The sequence below is a fragment of the Lycium barbarum genome, chromosome 8 (genome assembly GCF_019175385.1).
Source record: "Lycium barbarum isolate Lr01 chromosome 8, ASM1917538v2, whole genome shotgun sequence".
NCBI classification, from domain to species: Eukaryota; Viridiplantae; Streptophyta; class Magnoliopsida; order Solanales; family Solanaceae; genus Lycium; species Lycium barbarum.
Genome location: NC_083344.1, coordinates 102747206 through 102765491, shown reverse-complemented (window position 1 = coordinate 102765491; position 18286 = coordinate 102747206). Strand labels below are relative to the sequence as shown.

Sequence of the window (18286 nt, the reverse complement as noted above, 5' to 3'; positions counted from 1 at the left end):
TATGACCAAATTTAAGATAAGCGGGGTGCACTTATACAATTTAAAATTAACTAAGTGCAAAACCATATTCTCACACGCAAGTCAAAAATAATATCGTCATATGCGGATTTGTTGAGAACATGTCATCTTTGAGCAATTTTTATCATCTATAAATGCCATTGTATTGCTGCCAAAATAGATATTCTATGTTGAGATATTTAAGGAATTAATATTAGCAATTTGATGGTATGCAGATTTTAGGTATTCCTTTTAGTATTCTTTGTAAAGAAGAGAACTGTTAATTAGGGACGAAATTATTGGATCTTGAGCTAAAGATAAATGTCAATATGGTTTGTTGGTGAAAATATAATTACAATTGAAAAATAAAAAATTTCAGGCTGAGGCACGATATCTTGCTCTCTTTAAGGAGATTCAAGCTCACTGCAACAAATCTTTACCGGTCCAGCAATAATCTTCTTGACTTGTCCCCTTTAGGATACAACAGCCCGACAACATCGTATAACTCAAACTAACTCTGGACAAGTTGTTGAGTCGAAAACTCCACCAAAAAAAAAAAACACACACACACACCTTTCTTCAATTAAATAAAACCCACTGTTTTCGCACTTTTTCATGCACTCTATACAACGCAAGGTAAGACCACAACTATTTATAGGTGTAGCAATTTCCCTAATTATAAACGAGAGAAGATAATGGCGTATTAATAAGGGTAGATCAAGGGAGGATTATGTCTTAGAAGTTATATGAGTTACAAGATATACGAGGTAGATCAAGGGTGAAAATGTGTTAGTGGTTATAAGAGTTACAAGAGAAAAAGTAATAGCCGCTATTTGTCACCACTACCGAAAACAGGTAAAAAAACACAATGAGGCACTTTATATAATATTAAAATGTTCACCAAAATTCAACGTAGTGCTATATATACTCTTAGATACATAGTTTTTAAAATTATCAACCAAAAATAATATTTAACTTGGTATCAGAGTTACGAATTAGAACCTAGGACCATGAGCAAATAGTCATAATATTTAAAAAAAAAATATAATAACGAATATAATCGCTCAATGTCAAAATATGAAGAAAAAAAAATCTCTCTCATTGTAAAATACAGTCAATTTTAGCCAAAAATGCTATATAGTAAATATTATCTATGTTAAGGAAAAACGTCATATTTATCGGCTGATTCTACTCGATGTTCATTTTAAAAGTTTCAATTATTGTTCAAACAGAAAATGCATCCTTCAATGTCAATGAAACAAATTATGATATGTAGGCTCAGATCATGGAGATGCATCTTGCTAAAAAAGAAAAACTTTCATGAGAAAATGCATAACTTCCTACTAAAAATGACGATTGGTATGAAAACTAATATGCAGATAATCAGAAAGTTCAAAGATGGTTGTTGGTGTCTATGAATCCTATAACATTATGAAAGGTCTTTTTAATATTGGGCTAATGAACTATAGGTTTTTACCTTGGATCAAGGAGTTTTTTTTCTACAGAATGGTAGATCACCTTATATTTAGTATGAAAAATTAATTAAATTTTTTAGTGAATTAATTAGACCATCATGACGAGGTGATTATGGAAAACAAGAAAAAATATGGCATCCTATTGCAAATCAATTCAGCAACAAATGCTGCACATTTTTTCGTGGGTTGCATAATGAATTCGAACAAGTTCGTCGGAAAATATTGAGAAAATAGCTCATTTCTGAATAAGAAGAGTGTTATTTACTGATTCTTCATAAATCTGTTTGACATGCAACAATAAAATATAAAACTTGAAAAATTATCTATATTTTCTTATTGTGTAATTGGGCTATCTTATGGAGGAATATCAAATAAACACTTATAACTTCTTCAACCATGGAGGCTGAATTTTGTGACATGTTATGAAGCTACATGACAAGTCCTATGGCTCAAGAAAATTATTTTCGAGATAAAAAAAATTTAGATTGACTTTTCTAAAGGAATGATAATATTTTCGTGGATATTAGATCGCTATGATCCATATTGGTGATGAATTTTTTTTTTAAAAATATGGCGATCATTAAATTGAAAGTTATGACCATTATATATATATATATATATATATATATATATATATATATATATATATATATATATATATATATATATTTTATAAAACTCATACTAATAGTTTTCATGTGACCACTTGGTCAAGCGGAACAATGTAAGATAATCTGTGGCATTCCATATTAAGACACCAAAATTGGGTATACTAAAAGACATCCATGATTTCACCATTTACTCCACTTACTACAATGATCTCCACATAAATTTCATCATTAACTTTCCTTTATTTATATGTATCCATTATGTAGGAAACTACACCATGAATTGTAACTCTTGTAACTTACGAAACTATGATAACCTGCCGTGTAACTCCCAGGACAAAAAGGCCGGATTATGGATTTTTTTCAATAGAGGAAGACAGAACCAAGTGTATTATTGATGAGAGCAAGGTGCTAATTTTTTTTTTTCCTGCTCTCCATGGCTCAAGGTAATTGTTTTTCTTGAATTATGTAGTGGAACACTTAAAAGAGTATCTTGGACACAAACTGGGGTACAAGTATTCACTCTGTATATTTATTTCCCCATATATATACATACGCTTGTATATTTTCTCTTCCTGTGACTTAATAAGTTATAACATAGCTAGCCAAGATCCTTCATATTAATTTCTAACACAACGGCAGCTGTTATTTGAAAAAAGAAAAGGAGAGACCAAGGTCAGTTAAATGACCAGCTTCAAGTGATCCTGCCATTTGGTTTTCTTAATTTGAACCGGAAGAATCTTGGCCTGCAATATGTTGTATTTATAAAGAAGGCACTTGAGTGAGTGCTCATTTGACTAAAAGTCATCAGAATGCCTACTTGCATGGGAGTAATAAATTACGAACTCTCAGAGTCAAGCATTCAGTGCGTATACGGTATAATACAGAGCAGAGTTAGGTCTGAACTCTGAACTATGCTCCTCCCTCCATTAAAAAATAAGTATCGTTTTAGCTTTTTTCACGTCCATTTAGAAAAACAATTAAAGTAAGGTGTAGTTTCTAAAAAATTGAAAACTATTAAGGTATTAAGAAGAAGTAGTTCTTCAATAAAAGGGTATAGTTGGAAGAAAAAAATTAAGTAATTATTTTCTTGAATTTCTAAATGACTGTTATTTCAGAACAATTTTTTTTCTTGAATTTCTAAATGACTGTTATTTCAGAACAATTTTTTTGTTACTGAAACAACCTTTACTTTGTCTACTTGGCTCTGTTAAATTAAAATGTCCGCACATGTCTTTGAGCCCCACGATGAACTCTATTACTGTCTTAATGGCAAATACACAAAAACAATACTGCAATTTTCAGAACATCAATCTCAGTGTGGATTCTTTAGCAAAAATATTAAACAATGTATCCTGGCAAAACAAGTATGTATTAAACAATCAAAATGATAAGTAACTTCTAAAATAGGTGAGAAAGGGCTTTTATCAGTACAAATAGTATTCTTTTTTCTGGAGTAGTTGGTATTTTAATTCTAGCTTAGCTGAGGCAACCCAGACTAATAACTAGTGGGCAGTGGCCTATGCTATGAAAATGCAAGATGGTAAGTAGAAAGCTTTGTGCATGTTGAATGCAAGAGACTCTGCCAGCCTTTTATAATCATAACTCCCTCATTTTAAAAACTTGACGGGGCATTCCGGGAATCGAACTCGGGACCTCTCGCACCCGAAGCGAGAATCATACCACTAGACCAAATGCCCACGATGGACAATGTGTTATAAAAGATAAGAATAATCTCAACAACTATACTCCTCCATGTGTTAATTTATGTGCCCTAGTTACTAATTGGAGAGTCAAAGAATGCTTTATTTCACATGTTAAATATCTTGAATTGTTAACTATTATGGCTTATAGTACTTTTTATGTAATTTCTAAATGTGTAAATTTTACTTCGAAAAAATTGAAAATTCTATGTCCAAATGCACACAAAAAATTAGTAATTTTGACTCTCATAGTTCAAATCATGATACATAAATGAAACGGAATGCATCTATGTTTCACAAGTATTGTTGTGGTTTTATATAAAGGAATGTTCTCTTTATTCCCTAATTTTTATTGTTGGGATAAATAATATAGTTGGTTTTGGTTTCTTTTGGAACTCTTCGAAATGTATAGTTTCCATTTAAAACGTTTAGAATTGTAAAATATTTTTCTTTTGATTTTTCAGTTCCTTAAAACTGGCTCAAAAAAGGAAGGACGCCTTTGGATAGAATCAAAGGGAAGTTCAACTTTCATTCCCCAAACTATTAATAAAACATTTTTTTTTAATATTTTCTTTTTCATTTGGGAGGGGAATAGATAGTTAGAGCTATCAAAATAAGCTTGACGCTTGAGATTAAACCTGTCAACCGGTTCAACCTGGCCTGGTTCCAGCACCGATTGGCCCAATCGGCCGATTGCCGGTTAAAAAACCGGCCATGACAACTGGTTGCCGGTTAACCGGGCCGGTTATATCCGGTTGAAAATACTCGAACAGTAACCGGCCGGTTATATATATATATATTAACAAATTATAATTATAATATACATAAGTTTCATATATACCTATGCTTATAAGTGTAGTATATGTAATATAGATTGTATACTTTTTATTTTCAAGTATATTTTTAACCTATATATATATATATATATATATATATATATATATACACACACACCCAACCGGCCATGACAACGGGTTGCCGGTTAATTGGGCCGGTTATATCCGGTTGAAAATACTCGAACTGTAACCGGCCGGTTATATATATATATATATGTTTAAGTTATATGTATAACTTAAGTTTATATATTTACTAACAACTTATGAGTATTATAAAATTCAATATTGTTTTTTTTTCTAAGTATATAACTTTCTATTTTATAACTTAAGTATATGTATATTATAAGTATATTCTAAGTATATTGTAGGTATATATGTTTAAGTTATACGTATTATAACTTAAATTTTGTATTTACTAATAACTCATGAGTATTATAAAATTCAAGATTGTATATTTATAAATATATATAGTTATAACTTTCTATTTTATAGTTTAAATAGATGTATATTATAAGTATATTTTACGTATATTCCTAACTTAATATAAGTAATATTAACTTGAATACTTGTAAGAATATGAACACAAGTAAATAGAAGAAAGCTCAATGAGTCATATATTTTATTCATTAATGGATAACATTTATTTGCAAGTTGTAATTGTTTTTTTTTTAACTTGCAAATAATACATGAGTTAAGTAGTACAAGAATAAAATCACATTGTTTCAACCATTTGGCTAATGTCCGCCATATCATATTCATCCATTGAGATATCTTCCATGTCTTCAATTTGGTCTTCTTCACTTGCTATTAAAACTTCAATCTCTTGCTCTTCGCCTTCCACTGCTGCTAGACTTTGGTTGCGCCGCTCCGATCTAATCCAATCGTGAATGCAAACTAGTACTTGCAAGCTAAATCTGGATAAGGAGTGTTTATGCCTCCAATTTGTTGTCTTCCTTGGCTAAATGCACTTTCCGAGGCCACAATTGATATTTGAACATTAAGGATATCCCGAGCCATTTGTACCAGATAATTCGCCTTGTATTTCTTCCACCATGCTAAGACGTCCACTTCGTCGTTCATTTCCACCACCGGCTGCTTCAAATAAAAGTGAAGTTCATCAAAGTTTGTACTACTACTAGAAGGAGTAGTTGAAATATTTATCCAAATTCCTAAACTAGACATGCCAAGTTTTTAAGTTTGAGAAGCAGAAGTAGTAGGGCGTGGAACAACGAGTGTAGCATTTTCTTCCAACTTAGAATAATGTGTAAAAAAAAAAAATTAAGATCGACATCTACCGCTTTCTCGGCCTCAAATAAAGATAGTTCCTCGGTAGTAATATCTAAATAACGATAAATTTATCTAACCAACTCAATTGTATAACAAGTTTTAAGACAAAGATTTAGAATAGGACCCAATATAAATAAAGTTGGGATAGGAAAATAATACTTCTTAAATTTTTCCCTCATACTATGAATAGCCGCTTGATAACCCGGTTTTTCACTATACTCATATAAAACTCTAGTTATTTCGGCTAAGTATGCTAAAATTTCGATAATCGCGGGATAGAATTGTCCAGAAAAAGCAAGAGTAGCATTATAAAAAAATTCTAAAAGTGTAGTACATTCCACAACATCTTCCCAATCGGAATTACTTAACCACTCACTAATCTCCTCATTGTGATTGTTATGAGTATTTTGTATGGGAACCTTATATTCATATGCTTGTTGCAACATAATGTAAGTGTAGTTACACCTAGTATCAACTTCAACTTGAATTTTCTTAGGTATAAGACCAACACTCACACATTGGCTCTTAAAATATCTAATTTTAGCCCTATTGGCATTACAAAACAGAAAAGCAACTGTATTTCTAACCTTGTGAATAGGATCATCAAATAACTTAAGACCATCTTTAACAATCAAGTTTAAAATGTGACAACTAAATCTTACATGGAAAATATTTTCTAGTGAGGGTTTAATTCATTTTTTATAAGGCCAACCACCTTTGTGTTGTTAGAAGCATTATCTAAAGCAATACAGAGTGTTTTTTTTGTAAATGTTTTAAACGTTCATATTAGTTGTTAGTCCATTTGCTAAAAATTTACCGTCGTGACGACTCTTCCCTTCATTATATATAAAAGCTATAATTCTTTTTTGCATCATCCAATTATCATCTATCCAATGACTTGTAATAGCAAAAAAATCTAACTTATTAACATTAAGACCAAGATCGGCGGTAAGGGAAACATTACAATTTAAAGAATTAAGTATATGACGCAAATAAAATCTATACTTTTTATATAAATCAATAATATCCGCTCTATAAGTACTTCTAGGAATACCCTCAAACATCGGATTATAACTATGTTGAATATAAGTAACAAAACCCGGCCCCGAAGGAAAGGAAAATGATAAAGCATCATAAGCTACCATTTTAGCTATCTCTACACGGTCTTTCTTCTTGTTGTAACTAAAAGTTTTTCCGGTATGTGGGTCTATTGTTTTTTGAATACCCTCGGAACCCGTTTGTGATCCCCAAACATCCCTATGTTTTGCCGCTAAATGACTCAATAGTGAACTCATTCCCCCATCCTTATTGTTCCTACACTTGAACACAAATGTTTTTTTTTACATATATTACATGTGGCTATTTCTTTCTCCCTATCTTTAGTCATATAATTCCAAACTTTAGTGGTTGGCTTATGAGCGGGTTTTGACTGTGTTTGTGATTGTTGTGCTTGTGTATTTCCTATCGGATATTCCGGTGATTGTGTTTTATCATCATCAACTTGATGAAAGGTTGGGCCAAATCGGTGTTCCATTACTTCGCTATCTAAAATTGGATTATTTTCATTAATGTCATAACCTATATTAGGTGTTTCACCCACAAATGTTTCATCCATATTTTCCCTCCCCCTACCACTAGTACTACCAACACTAAAGAAACACCGTCTCTTCATAATTAAATAGCAAGAAATTAAATCGCAAGAAAATAAATTGCAAGAAATTCAATTGCGCAAATTAAATTGCGCAAATTAAAGATAGAGTTGGAACGACGGTACCAAATTGTCGAAATAAATTCCGACAATACAAGCGTTGAATTGAAGGCGGTTAGAATTGCAAATCCACCAACTCCACCAACACTTTGTTTGTATAATTGTAAAATATAAAATTAAAACTTGAAGGAAACTTTTATACTTTATAGTGTATAATTGAGAGAAATTGTAATTTTAAAGTGGCTAGTTGTTGCAAAATATCTAATAATTGAGAGAAATTGAGAAGAAAAAATTGGTGTGGATGAAAATAAAATGGAGAGGGATTTATATAGGAGTAGGGGAGGGGTTAAAGTGTTAAAAATAAAAATTTGGGGGGGTTGGGGGTGGTGGGGGGCCAAATACCTCAATTTTGGCTGTTGCCAACGGCCAAAAATACAAATTGGACTGTTGGGCAGCGGCCCTTCAACGGCTATTTTTTTTTTTGTTTCACCGGTTAACCGATTCACCAGTTGACCTTTTTTGAAACCGTAATCGGACCGTCAATGACGGTTAACCATCAACCGGGAACCGGTGATCCGGGTCCGGGTCCGGGACCGGTTGAGCCTATTCCGGTCACCGGTTTCAACCGGTTCAACCGGCCCAGTTGACAGGTTTACTTGAGACCAATCCAACCTAGCCTGCTATTGGGGTAGAGTAGGGCTAAGATATTTTAAGTCAATTTAAATTCATTTTTTGTACGGAGTGCCCTTCAAATGCACTGGTCTTTAATTTTTTCCCCTCAAATTGCTGGTCTTTCAGTTTTGCCCTTTGCCTTAAACTTCTAGGTCCCGGGTTCGAATCCCCGCTCAGTTAATTTGTTTTTAAAAAAATTCACTTGGTAGAACTTGGATTCGTAAGACAGAGTTTTGCCTGCGAAACTCTGCCTTAAGGTAGAATTTTGCCTTCAAAACTTTGCCTTAAGGTAGAGTTTGCTAAGGCATAGTTTGCCTGCAAAACTCTACCTTGAGGCATAATTTGCAGGCAACCTCTGCCCTATCAGGCATAATTTTCTTGCAAACTCTGCCTTGAGGTAGAGTTTTGCAGGTAACTTTGCCTTATCAGGCATAATTTGCCTGCAAACTCTGCCTTAAGGTAGAGTTTTGCAGGATGGGGCAGAGTTTGTAGGCAACCTATGCCTAGAATTTTTTTTTTTAATTTTTGCCTGAGCAAAGATTCGAACCCGAAACCTTGAGGTTTTAGGCGAAAGCAAAAGTTAAATACTTTAATTTTGATGGACAAAAATTAAAGGCCACCCCAAAAATATGCTGGCCCTTGAGGCTTGACTGAGGCCGGCCCGTTAGCCAAAAGGCTATTAATTTAAATTAAATTAAAAAAAAACTATGAATAGTGATTACTGAATAAGTATTAATATCTTGCACAATACTTTACTCATTTAGCGTTAAATCCCCAATACTAAAATTTCTAACCAGCATGTATATATATACAAGTTGCAATCATCATGAAAATGTCCAAATACTTGTTGTTGCTCGAAATTGATTGCACGTCTTTACCCAAATTCAAAATGGTAATATTTTTAAGGGAATAAATATTATTAGTTTTTGAAATGTAGTTATTTGATAGTGTTTAACTAATTAGTTTTGTATATGAATGTAGATAAAGATGAAAATGTTAATTTTGACAACTTATCACATACAGATTCGAATGTGCCTGACGTTTGTTGTTGAATATGTTATAAGTTCGTAGAATTATGTACTTCTATAAAATCTGTGTTAGAAATGTTAACAAATTGATATACTTATAAGCTTGAATTTAGGTTGAAAAGATATTTTCTTTAAAACAAAGATTGAGAAAAATGAAGGGCTAGCCCTAGCCCATAGCGCTTCTAGGGCTGGGTTGGCCTAGCCATTTTAAGACCCTTTTAAATGAAGGGCTGGCATGCTTTTGGCCCGCAGGGTTTGAGTTGAATTGGACTGGCTCATTTTGACAGCTTTATTGATAGTGGTCCAGTAAAATTCAAGCATCTACGTCAATTCATACGCATTCCCATAAGTAAAAGTATTAAAATCAAATTGTTAACGAAGAGGAAAGATAGATGCTTGTTCATCTGACTACAAGGATCTTAGCTAAACAAAAAGGCCAAAAGATAGCATTAGTGGGGCATTCCGGGAATCAAACTCGGGACCTCTCGCACCCAAAGCGAGAATCATACCACTAGACCAAATGCCCACTTAGTGTAGAGTGTCCTTTTGACCCACTATCAATTGGTTTTTACAATGGTCAGCAATAACTCAACATAAGCATTTATGCATGCTTGTTGAATAATACTCCATCCATTTCAATTTATGTGAACCCATTTGACTAGGCACAAGTAGAGAAGACTTTTAAACTTCTGGTGTAAAATGAGTCACATATATTTTGTGTGGCTATAAATCATTGCATAAAGGTAAATTGTTTCCAAATATAGAAAGAAGTCATTGTTTTTGGCACAGATTAATAAGGAAATGGGTTCACATAAATTGAAATAGAGGGAGTATAAGGGAAGAGGACTGCCTGACAAATTTCCTCGTTATGATCTCTCCTTTTATTTCTCGTTATCATTTTGCATGTCAACCCTTCAGCTCATTTTAGTAATACTTGATTTTGTTGTCATTAAGTATATTATAGTTATCCTTTTCCATTTTCGTTTGTACAGATTCTTATGGATTTTTCTTTGGTGTGAAATATTAAAAGTTACTTCATCTCTTGGGTCAGAGTGTCATGAGATGCAGGTTTTTCTTTTATCTCATCTGTCTAGATTGTTTAGAGTCATGATCTTTAGGGGCCAAACTGTCGCAAACAGAGGGCTCAAAGAAATGTTAAATTTTTTTAAACAATCGACAGCCGTTTAACAGGTGATGCCATAATTTTTTATTGACTATGCTTTAAGGTAAGACAAAGTTAAAGGATTGTTTACGAAAATACAATTATTTGTTTTTTTGTTTTTTTTTAAAGTGCCTCCGCCCGAAGTGAATATTGAAGCATAAGTGCTTCAATGCTTTTATCTAAGCTGAAAGTAAGGATTATGCAATAGAAAACTACAAATCAACAAACCAAAATCATCATGAGGAAACAATCAACAGACCATCCATGAAAGCATCAAATTAGTGAGCCTTACACAGCCAAAGACCATCTTGGTATAAAGATCACTAAGCTGTAACATTCGAGATAACTCTCAATGATACTGTTATGAACAATTACAAAGTTTGCACGTAGAGAAACACAGTGAGATTAAGAGGCAGATACCGGAGACCAACTGTACAACTATCAACTGTCAACCAAACTCCTCTAGTCTTTTCGACGGATGGGTATTTAGTAACAAAAAGCTATGCAAACTCAAACAAAGCAGTTGATACAATACAGTATATACTTTTCGCCAATACTATCCGTCAAATCATCTCTCTTCAATATGTTCACTGAATGAATCCACGTCTGTATACATTTAAAAAAGAACAGTGTGATCGCCCATACTACTTTATTCATGAGTTCCTACCCGTGACACACAGTCCGCAGAAAACTCCACCAGCTACCAGAAACTGCTCATCAGCCTTAATACGAAAACAACAATTTGCTGACAGTCTCCAGCCTTGTCCAGGTGAAAGGGAGATACAAATTCCTACTATCAGAAAGACCTCACTGCTGACACCACGCTGGAGTATACATTTTCTGGATTATTCCATTCCCACAAACTTTTTTACCATATTTACAAGCTAACAATAACAAGCGAGTTAGCTGAGCAAACAAAAATATCATACTGGAAGAAAATCCAGCAAAGCTCTTAACTCGCGTATCTAGCACAACCTCTGAAAGTTCAATCAAGCCCGTATCGTCTACACATTTTCAGGTAGAGTAAACAATTAAAAATGGGAATAAGAAACAAGTAGTGACCAGGCTTTCACACAACAAAGTAGTGAGGATAAATCAATTGCTGCATCGAGACACAGAAAGTTACACAGCTGAAATTCTATCAACTATGGCAGAGAGTTGGTAGTATGTAGGTATCATTACCCTCCTAATTAACTTACAAGAATTCTACATCACATTTACGTTGATGGAACATTTAAAGAGAAAAAAAAAAAAATTAAATATGTGTGTGTGTACAGATATGTATGACTGTTAGTGCCTTGGAATATGAAGACTAGGAGCCCGTTTGGATTGGCTTACAGCTTAAAGCTGTTTGCAGCTTATAAGCTGAAAAAAATAAGTTGGGGTAGTCCAACTTATTTTTTTTGGCTTATAAGCTGTTTTCAGCTTATAAGCTGCTTTAGATAAACTAAGTCAAATGGGTCCAATTATTTTTTTGAGCTTATTTTAAGCATAAAATGACTTTAAGCTGGCCAGCCAAACACTCAAAAAAGCTGAAAATAGCTTATAAGCTAACTTATAAGCCAATCCAAACGGGCTCTAGAACCATATCATTCCAACTTCTCAGCCAGCACCCCTCTACCAAAACCTGTTGTAACCGCCAAGATTACCTACTAATGCAGGCTGACATGCTTCAGCAGCTTCCTCACACTTCATTGTGCCCCTCTGAATTCTCTCCTCCACATCCAACGCCCTCCCCCAAGAAAAAAAAATACAAGCCTCACTCTCAAAAGAGTGAGTTCATAAATCTTCACGTGCCAAAATAAGTAGAAAAGTAGAATGCTTTAGTATCTGATGCCTAGAGCTTCCAATTCTCACCATAATACAGGTTGTTGAGATTGTATTACACAGAGCTAAGTGCAGCAGTTCACAAACTATTTAATTTAAGCAGATGGTACATGCCAATTTCACAACAGTACATTGACAAAGTGACAGCAGTCGAAATAGAAACTAATGCGGCCAGAGGAAGATTAAGCATGGCAACAAGATAGTTCCCAACTCTATTACTTATACTAAGGTATATTTCAGCTGCTTAAGAACACAAACTTAAGTAGTGCCCTTTATTTTTAAATTAGTAAAAAATCTCATCTTAACTTTAAGGGGAACTGAAAATCATGCACAATGGTACCAAGGGTTGTCCAAGTAGATTATTTCTAGACATTGAGCCAAAATGACTCCAACCACAAAAGAAAAGAAAGAAATGAGGAGAGGAGGAGGATGAGGAGGCAGTAGATGCAATTAGAAAAGACCAGGTTACTGACACTAATGATGTCTTACCATCCTTGGGATGCTTCTCCCTTGTAGTGTCTTCGTTGCAGCTTCTGCAAATGCTTGTGCAGCTTCAGCATCCGCTTCAGCAGCCTCAGCCTCCCTATTTGCCGCCTCAGCTTCGGCTATAGCAACGTCTGCTTCCGCAACTGCTTGTGCTGCAGCAGCAGCTGCATCTTGAGGTGACATACTACTCATCTTTGCTAACTCTAAATCTATCTGAGATTTAGTGAGCATGTTTATGTCATCCCCGTCAACCTTAGAAGAGATCCTCTGATTGCTATCCAGGAGGGGAACGAACAGGTTTCTTCTTCTGTCAGAGAATGTAAATTTAGGTGCCATTTTATACTTCCGCTTCATCTGCAGAAGAACTATACTGCGAGTATTATGATCAACCATGAAGAGCACAAGTAACAGCCGATCATTCCAAAGCTTGAATCCAAGTGCAAATTCTAAGCTTAGGGTAAGATGATCTAACTAAAAAATGCTCAGAACACAACTGAAAATCACCTTTATGAGTTTTCCAGTTGCAGTTAAATACTTCAGTTTTGCCGACAGTAGCCTTTTAAAGTTTGGAGGTGCCCAAAATTGGTCCTACAAAATGGAAACAGCTATATTGCGTAAATAAACTAACAGATCCAGTAATAAGTCATGATTATGCTAGGAAGTGAAACTGCAGCAGTGTTAACCTGTTTGGGTTATTTACCAGAAAGTTCTATGTTCTAGTCAGGATGGACAAGCCAACAATTATATGGGAAACCAGCTTACGAAAGCCCTTACTTTGGGGAATGCGGGCAATCTCTATAATAAAGGAATCAAGATCATATATAAAATAATGTTAATATAGCACAATATAGCACTACCAGATTCATGTTACAGTTGGTCCATGTACCATTCCATATATATATATTAAAGTGGATACATACTCTAGGACAGATAGATGAGGTATTTTGCAAGTACACTTTCTAATGCAGTTGAGTCTTGCGTATAGGAGTTACAGCCGAGCAACAAAACCCAATGGCTAAATGATCAAATTATATCTGGTCTTGTTTCCAGTCATTCTCGATATCCTAGACTAAGATAACGGCATTGAAGAAGCGAGCTCACTCTTTTTTCTTCATTAAAAGGCTTTACAAGCCGCAGACATATAACCAGTGCCACACCAATGACTAAAGCACACTAAGGGGTCATTTGGTAGAGTGTATAAGGATAGTACTGAATAGGGTGTATTAGTAATGCTAGGGACTAATGTTGGGATTATTCCTCATCCACCGTTTGGTTTAGTGTATTAAGGGCAGTTCTGTCTTTAACCATGCTTATCCATGTATTAATAACCCTTGTATTGGAAATACCATGAGTTGCTATGTATTAGAAGAGTACTGAATAGGGTGTATAACCAATACATGTATTAGTTATAGATAGGTTGAAGAACACTACCAAACAAGGGATTAATAATACCAAAGCTAATACATGAATTATTTTCTCTAAAACATCCTACCAAACGACCCCTAAAGTTTGGTTATACCGACTCCAAGAGTGCCTCAGAAGCAAATATGCACGAATCACCAATTCCAAACACCATTCAGAATGTTAGTAATGGCAAAATAAGAAGCAAAACTCCAAAATTATAACATGTTACAGGTCCTTCAAAGTCAATAAGAATGCCATGCATGGTAATAATTAATGAATACTGCTTTAAAATTTGTATCTTTACTTCTCGCACATGAAGCTCAAAAAAGCCGACAAGTACCTCTATGTACGTAGAAATGGTAGTCTTGTTGGAACCACCTGGCTCCTTCAAGTTGCCTATAGCCTCCATTATAAGATTATCCAACCTATAACAATAACAAATCAGCAGAACTTAGAGAAGATCATTCTTCCGAAGTACAACAACAACAACAACTGCAGACCCAGTGTAATCCCACAAGTGGGTCTGGGGAGGGTGGTGTGTAAGTAGACCTTACCCCTACCTTTTTTTGATTGGTAGACCTTACCCCTATCTTAAGATCATTCTTCCTAAGTAAATATACAAATAAAATGTAATGCTGCCAACGATAGTTTATAATATCATACTGACTACACAAATGGAAAGTTGATGAACTTATGATAAACATCCATTTTTCAGGCATGAGGCTTAATGACAAGCTTCTGCGAGCTTCAAAATGCTGAAAAACTAGATAAACCTACATGTCGGCAACCCCATTTCGAAAAAGTGAAAGTTCTTAAAACCAAGATGAATATGAGAAGAACCAACATCAAATGATATCCATAAGCACAAATAAAACTACAAGATGACAACATGAGGATGGTGCAGTAACAGCTAAGAATCACTGAACAAGTATAACCTTAGGAGAGATCTTCTTGAACCACCATACTGCGGAGAGCCACTAGAAGTAGTGGCTGGCCTTGCTTCAGGTATTTCCTCATCACTTTCAGCTGCCGAGGTAACAGCCACCTCATCCTGCACAGGGGCCTGAATCATCCTTTTCAAAGCCAACCTTCCTTTATCTCGAGAACCCCAGCCGTTTGCCATCACATTCATGTTTCTCCACTTGTCCTGTACATCATCTCAAAGGTACATAGTTGTATTAAGACTTTCAGCTTAACCAAGTAGCTATAGAGAACAGAATATACTGGACAACTATCATCTGACTCGAGAAACATCTAGAATTCCTATCCACTGAATAAAATTAATTAAAAAATAAAAGAATAAACCGAAACCTCTACCTTGAGATCAACATTTGAACGCAGATGCAGCACTCCACTAAATTCTGGATCCTTAAGAATTGTACGCCATTTGCCTGGCCCATATTTAAGGATCCCAGCTTTAAGAGCAGCTTCTTCTTCAGGAGTCCACTTCTGCTTAGGTGCACCCATCAAAGGATTGAGGAAAAGCTTCCACAAGAACCTTAACAGAAAACCAATAAATGTGAGTCAACTTAACACCCGAAGAAGATAACTGGGAAAACATATAAGATCAACGATGGGTTTTATACATCTGAAAGTTACATAAACTTGCATAATCAATACTAAGTTATCACAAATCCATGCATGATACTATCATCCATGAGCCATGATCACTTAAACAAAATCTTGAAAACACGCAAATACTAAAAGAAAGTGATGCAACAATTAGCTGTCTTCTAAAATCATATCCTAACGATTTGTGGACATTTATCTTTCACTTTCGGAAACTGCATTTCTGGAAGTACTTCAACCTGATTCCTTTATATCTGGATTTATCAAATCTAATAAAGGTTCTAAGTGCCTGTTTGGCCATGGATAGTTTTCACTTATTTCCCAGAAAACTATTTGGACATAGAATTGTTCTAATTTTCCGGAATTCGAAAAACTCCAAAAAAACAGTTTTCACTCCAAATCACTCACGAAAATCCAAAAACAACTCCAATTTTCAACTTGAAAACAAATACTACTTTTTTCCAAATTTCACAATTCTTATGTTCTTTTCACCACTAACTCATGCAACTAAATATTTTTGGAAAACCAAAAACCACCAAGGTTGATTTTCATTAAAATAAAATAAAAAAAAAAAATTAACACAAATTCTCCTTTTTCTTAATCAAAAACAAATAAAGCGAACACAAAAAACATAAATCAAATCCAAACGCAACCTGAATTATTAATCACAAACGCTAATTCAAATAAATTTCAATAACAGATAAATGATCTAGTAAGTCGAACAGTGTGAATTCCCAAAAGATATCATCATATTAACCAAATTGTGCAAAATCGAAACCCTATTTCATCCAATAAATGAGATTTTCAAAATTCAATTGACAAAAAGGTGAAGAAGATCAACAGTTACCAGAATACAATCTGCAAGCAGAGTGATTAATTAGAGCCTGATAATTATGTGCGTTACTTACAATTCACCATGGAAGTTGTGGATTTGTGGGCTGAGTTTCCCTCTCTTAATGGGAGAATTACTTGACAAATCTCAAGTTTCAAATATTACTGTTTATATTGTTTGGCCAAAGCTTACTAAAAATGTACTTTTGAGCAGTTGCACTTGCACAATTTGCCAATACATAGATACGCTTAAATTTTTCATTTACCAGCCATTAAACATTTTAACTTTGAAAATGCGCATTCACACGCTTTAACTCATCCCCACTCTATCAATTGACCATGTTGGGCCTACCTAGACACCGGCCCATATTTTAGTTTTAGCTCAGTTTTATTATTTAGCACTTTGTATTGGAAAGTGGCCCAGGATCCGGCCCAATTGTAATAAGTACACGGACCAAACCTTTCAAGGTCAACAATTCATTAATTCATTTGTTTTACCTTTTCCAAAAATATAATTCTCTCTCCCCGCTTATCTTCTCTCTAGTTTCTAGGGTTTCTTCAATCTTCATCAAGACTCGATTCACCATTGTTTCGAGTCTAACATGGTATCAGAGTGTCACGACCCAACCCCGTAGGCCGTGACTAGTGCCCGATCTGGGCACCCAAACCCATCTATCAAATGTATTCAAATATATAGCAGAAGCCGACAAGGCTATATTCCAAATTTAGATAATTTCTAGAAAATTGCGGCAGAGTTTCCTTTGTTTTACAGACTATCCAAAATAGCCCTGTACACAACAAACACCATCAAAGGCCACACAGGGCTAACAAAGCAACGTATAAACATATGCGGACCGGCCGCCTCGGCGTATGGGATCGCCCAAACAACATATACACATAACCATACAGAAAGACCATAACCCACAGACATGTCTACAGGCCTCTAACAGACATAACCAAATCATATGAAGGGACAGGGCCCCGCCGTACCCCAAATGACCATATGTACAGAAGATGAAAACGACAGAAGATATATACCAAAATATAAGCTCCGGATCAACAGGAGCACTCCCAAGTAGCGGAACAGGTGTCCTAAGTCGGTGGCGTATCAAAAGGAGCGTCTGTACCTGCGAGCATGTAACGCAGCCCCCCGAAGAACAGGGGGTCAGTACGGAAAATGTACCGAGTATGTAAAGCGGAAATGCAACAAAAAAAATCATAATCAAGAACAGAAGTAGAGAATGATAACTGTCAGGATCACAGTCAGAGCCGGAGGTACAAAGATATAGATAGCAGAATCATACTCGGAGTCGTAGATCCAGAATAAGACAGACGGAGCTATAGTCAGAGTCCGAAGTACAAAAGGTGAATACCTTATCCGAGACCTCAGAAAAGTAATGTCAAAGCATAGATGATGCATGCCAAGTCGTATAACATCATATAAACACATATAACGTGTCCCGACCCTCTGATAAGGGACTCGGTGGATGAAATCATGTATAACAATATCATATATCATATATGCAAATAGCGTGTCCCGGCCCTTTGTTAAGGGACTCGGTGGTGAAATCATGCATGTCAGAATCATGTACTGTGTATACATAACATGTCCCGGCCCTCTACTGCGGGTCTCGGTGGATAATCATCATGTGCCATCCTGGCCGCCATCCCCGTATCATTATCTCATAAACAT

At 35.1% G+C, this 18286-nt stretch overlaps 1 protein-coding gene and 2 non-coding genes across 6 annotated transcripts; all 3 read right to left on the bottom strand.

Annotated features, from left to right (window-relative positions):
- Positions 1–3708: 3708 nt before the first annotated feature.
- Positions 3709–3780, bottom strand: TRNAP-CGG (transfer RNA proline (anticodon CGG)). The gene has a single exon. It is a non-coding gene; the product is annotated as a tRNA-Pro (tRNA).
- Positions 3781–9768: 5988 nt separating this feature from the next.
- Positions 9769–9840, bottom strand: TRNAP-UGG (transfer RNA proline (anticodon UGG)). Its single transcript has one exon. It is a non-coding gene; the product is annotated as a tRNA-Pro (tRNA).
- Positions 9841–10754: 914 nt separating this feature from the next.
- On the bottom strand, positions 10755–16866 carry LOC132606477 (telomere repeat-binding factor 1-like). Of its 4 annotated transcripts, none has more exons than XM_060319998.1 (7): positions 16610–16866; positions 15511–15691; positions 15129–15340; positions 14534–14618; positions 13294–13377; positions 12793–13143; positions 10755–12208 (listed from the first exon to the last, which is right to left on the bottom strand). In XM_060319998.1, exons 2-7 carry the CDS (start codon positions 15658–15660, stop codon positions 12161–12163), a joined length of 930 nt encoding a protein of 309 aa, XP_060175981.1. In that variant the 5' UTR covers positions 15661–15691; positions 16610–16866; the 3' UTR covers positions 10755–12160. The 4 variants fall into 4 exon arrangements, with proteins under 4 accessions (XP_060175981.1, XP_060175980.1, XP_060175982.1 ...); XM_060319997.1 differs by having other exon boundaries at positions 16671–16865; XM_060319999.1 differs by having other exon boundaries at positions 10755–11360; positions 16671–16865.
- Between the last annotated feature and the right edge of the window lie 1420 nt (positions 16867–18286).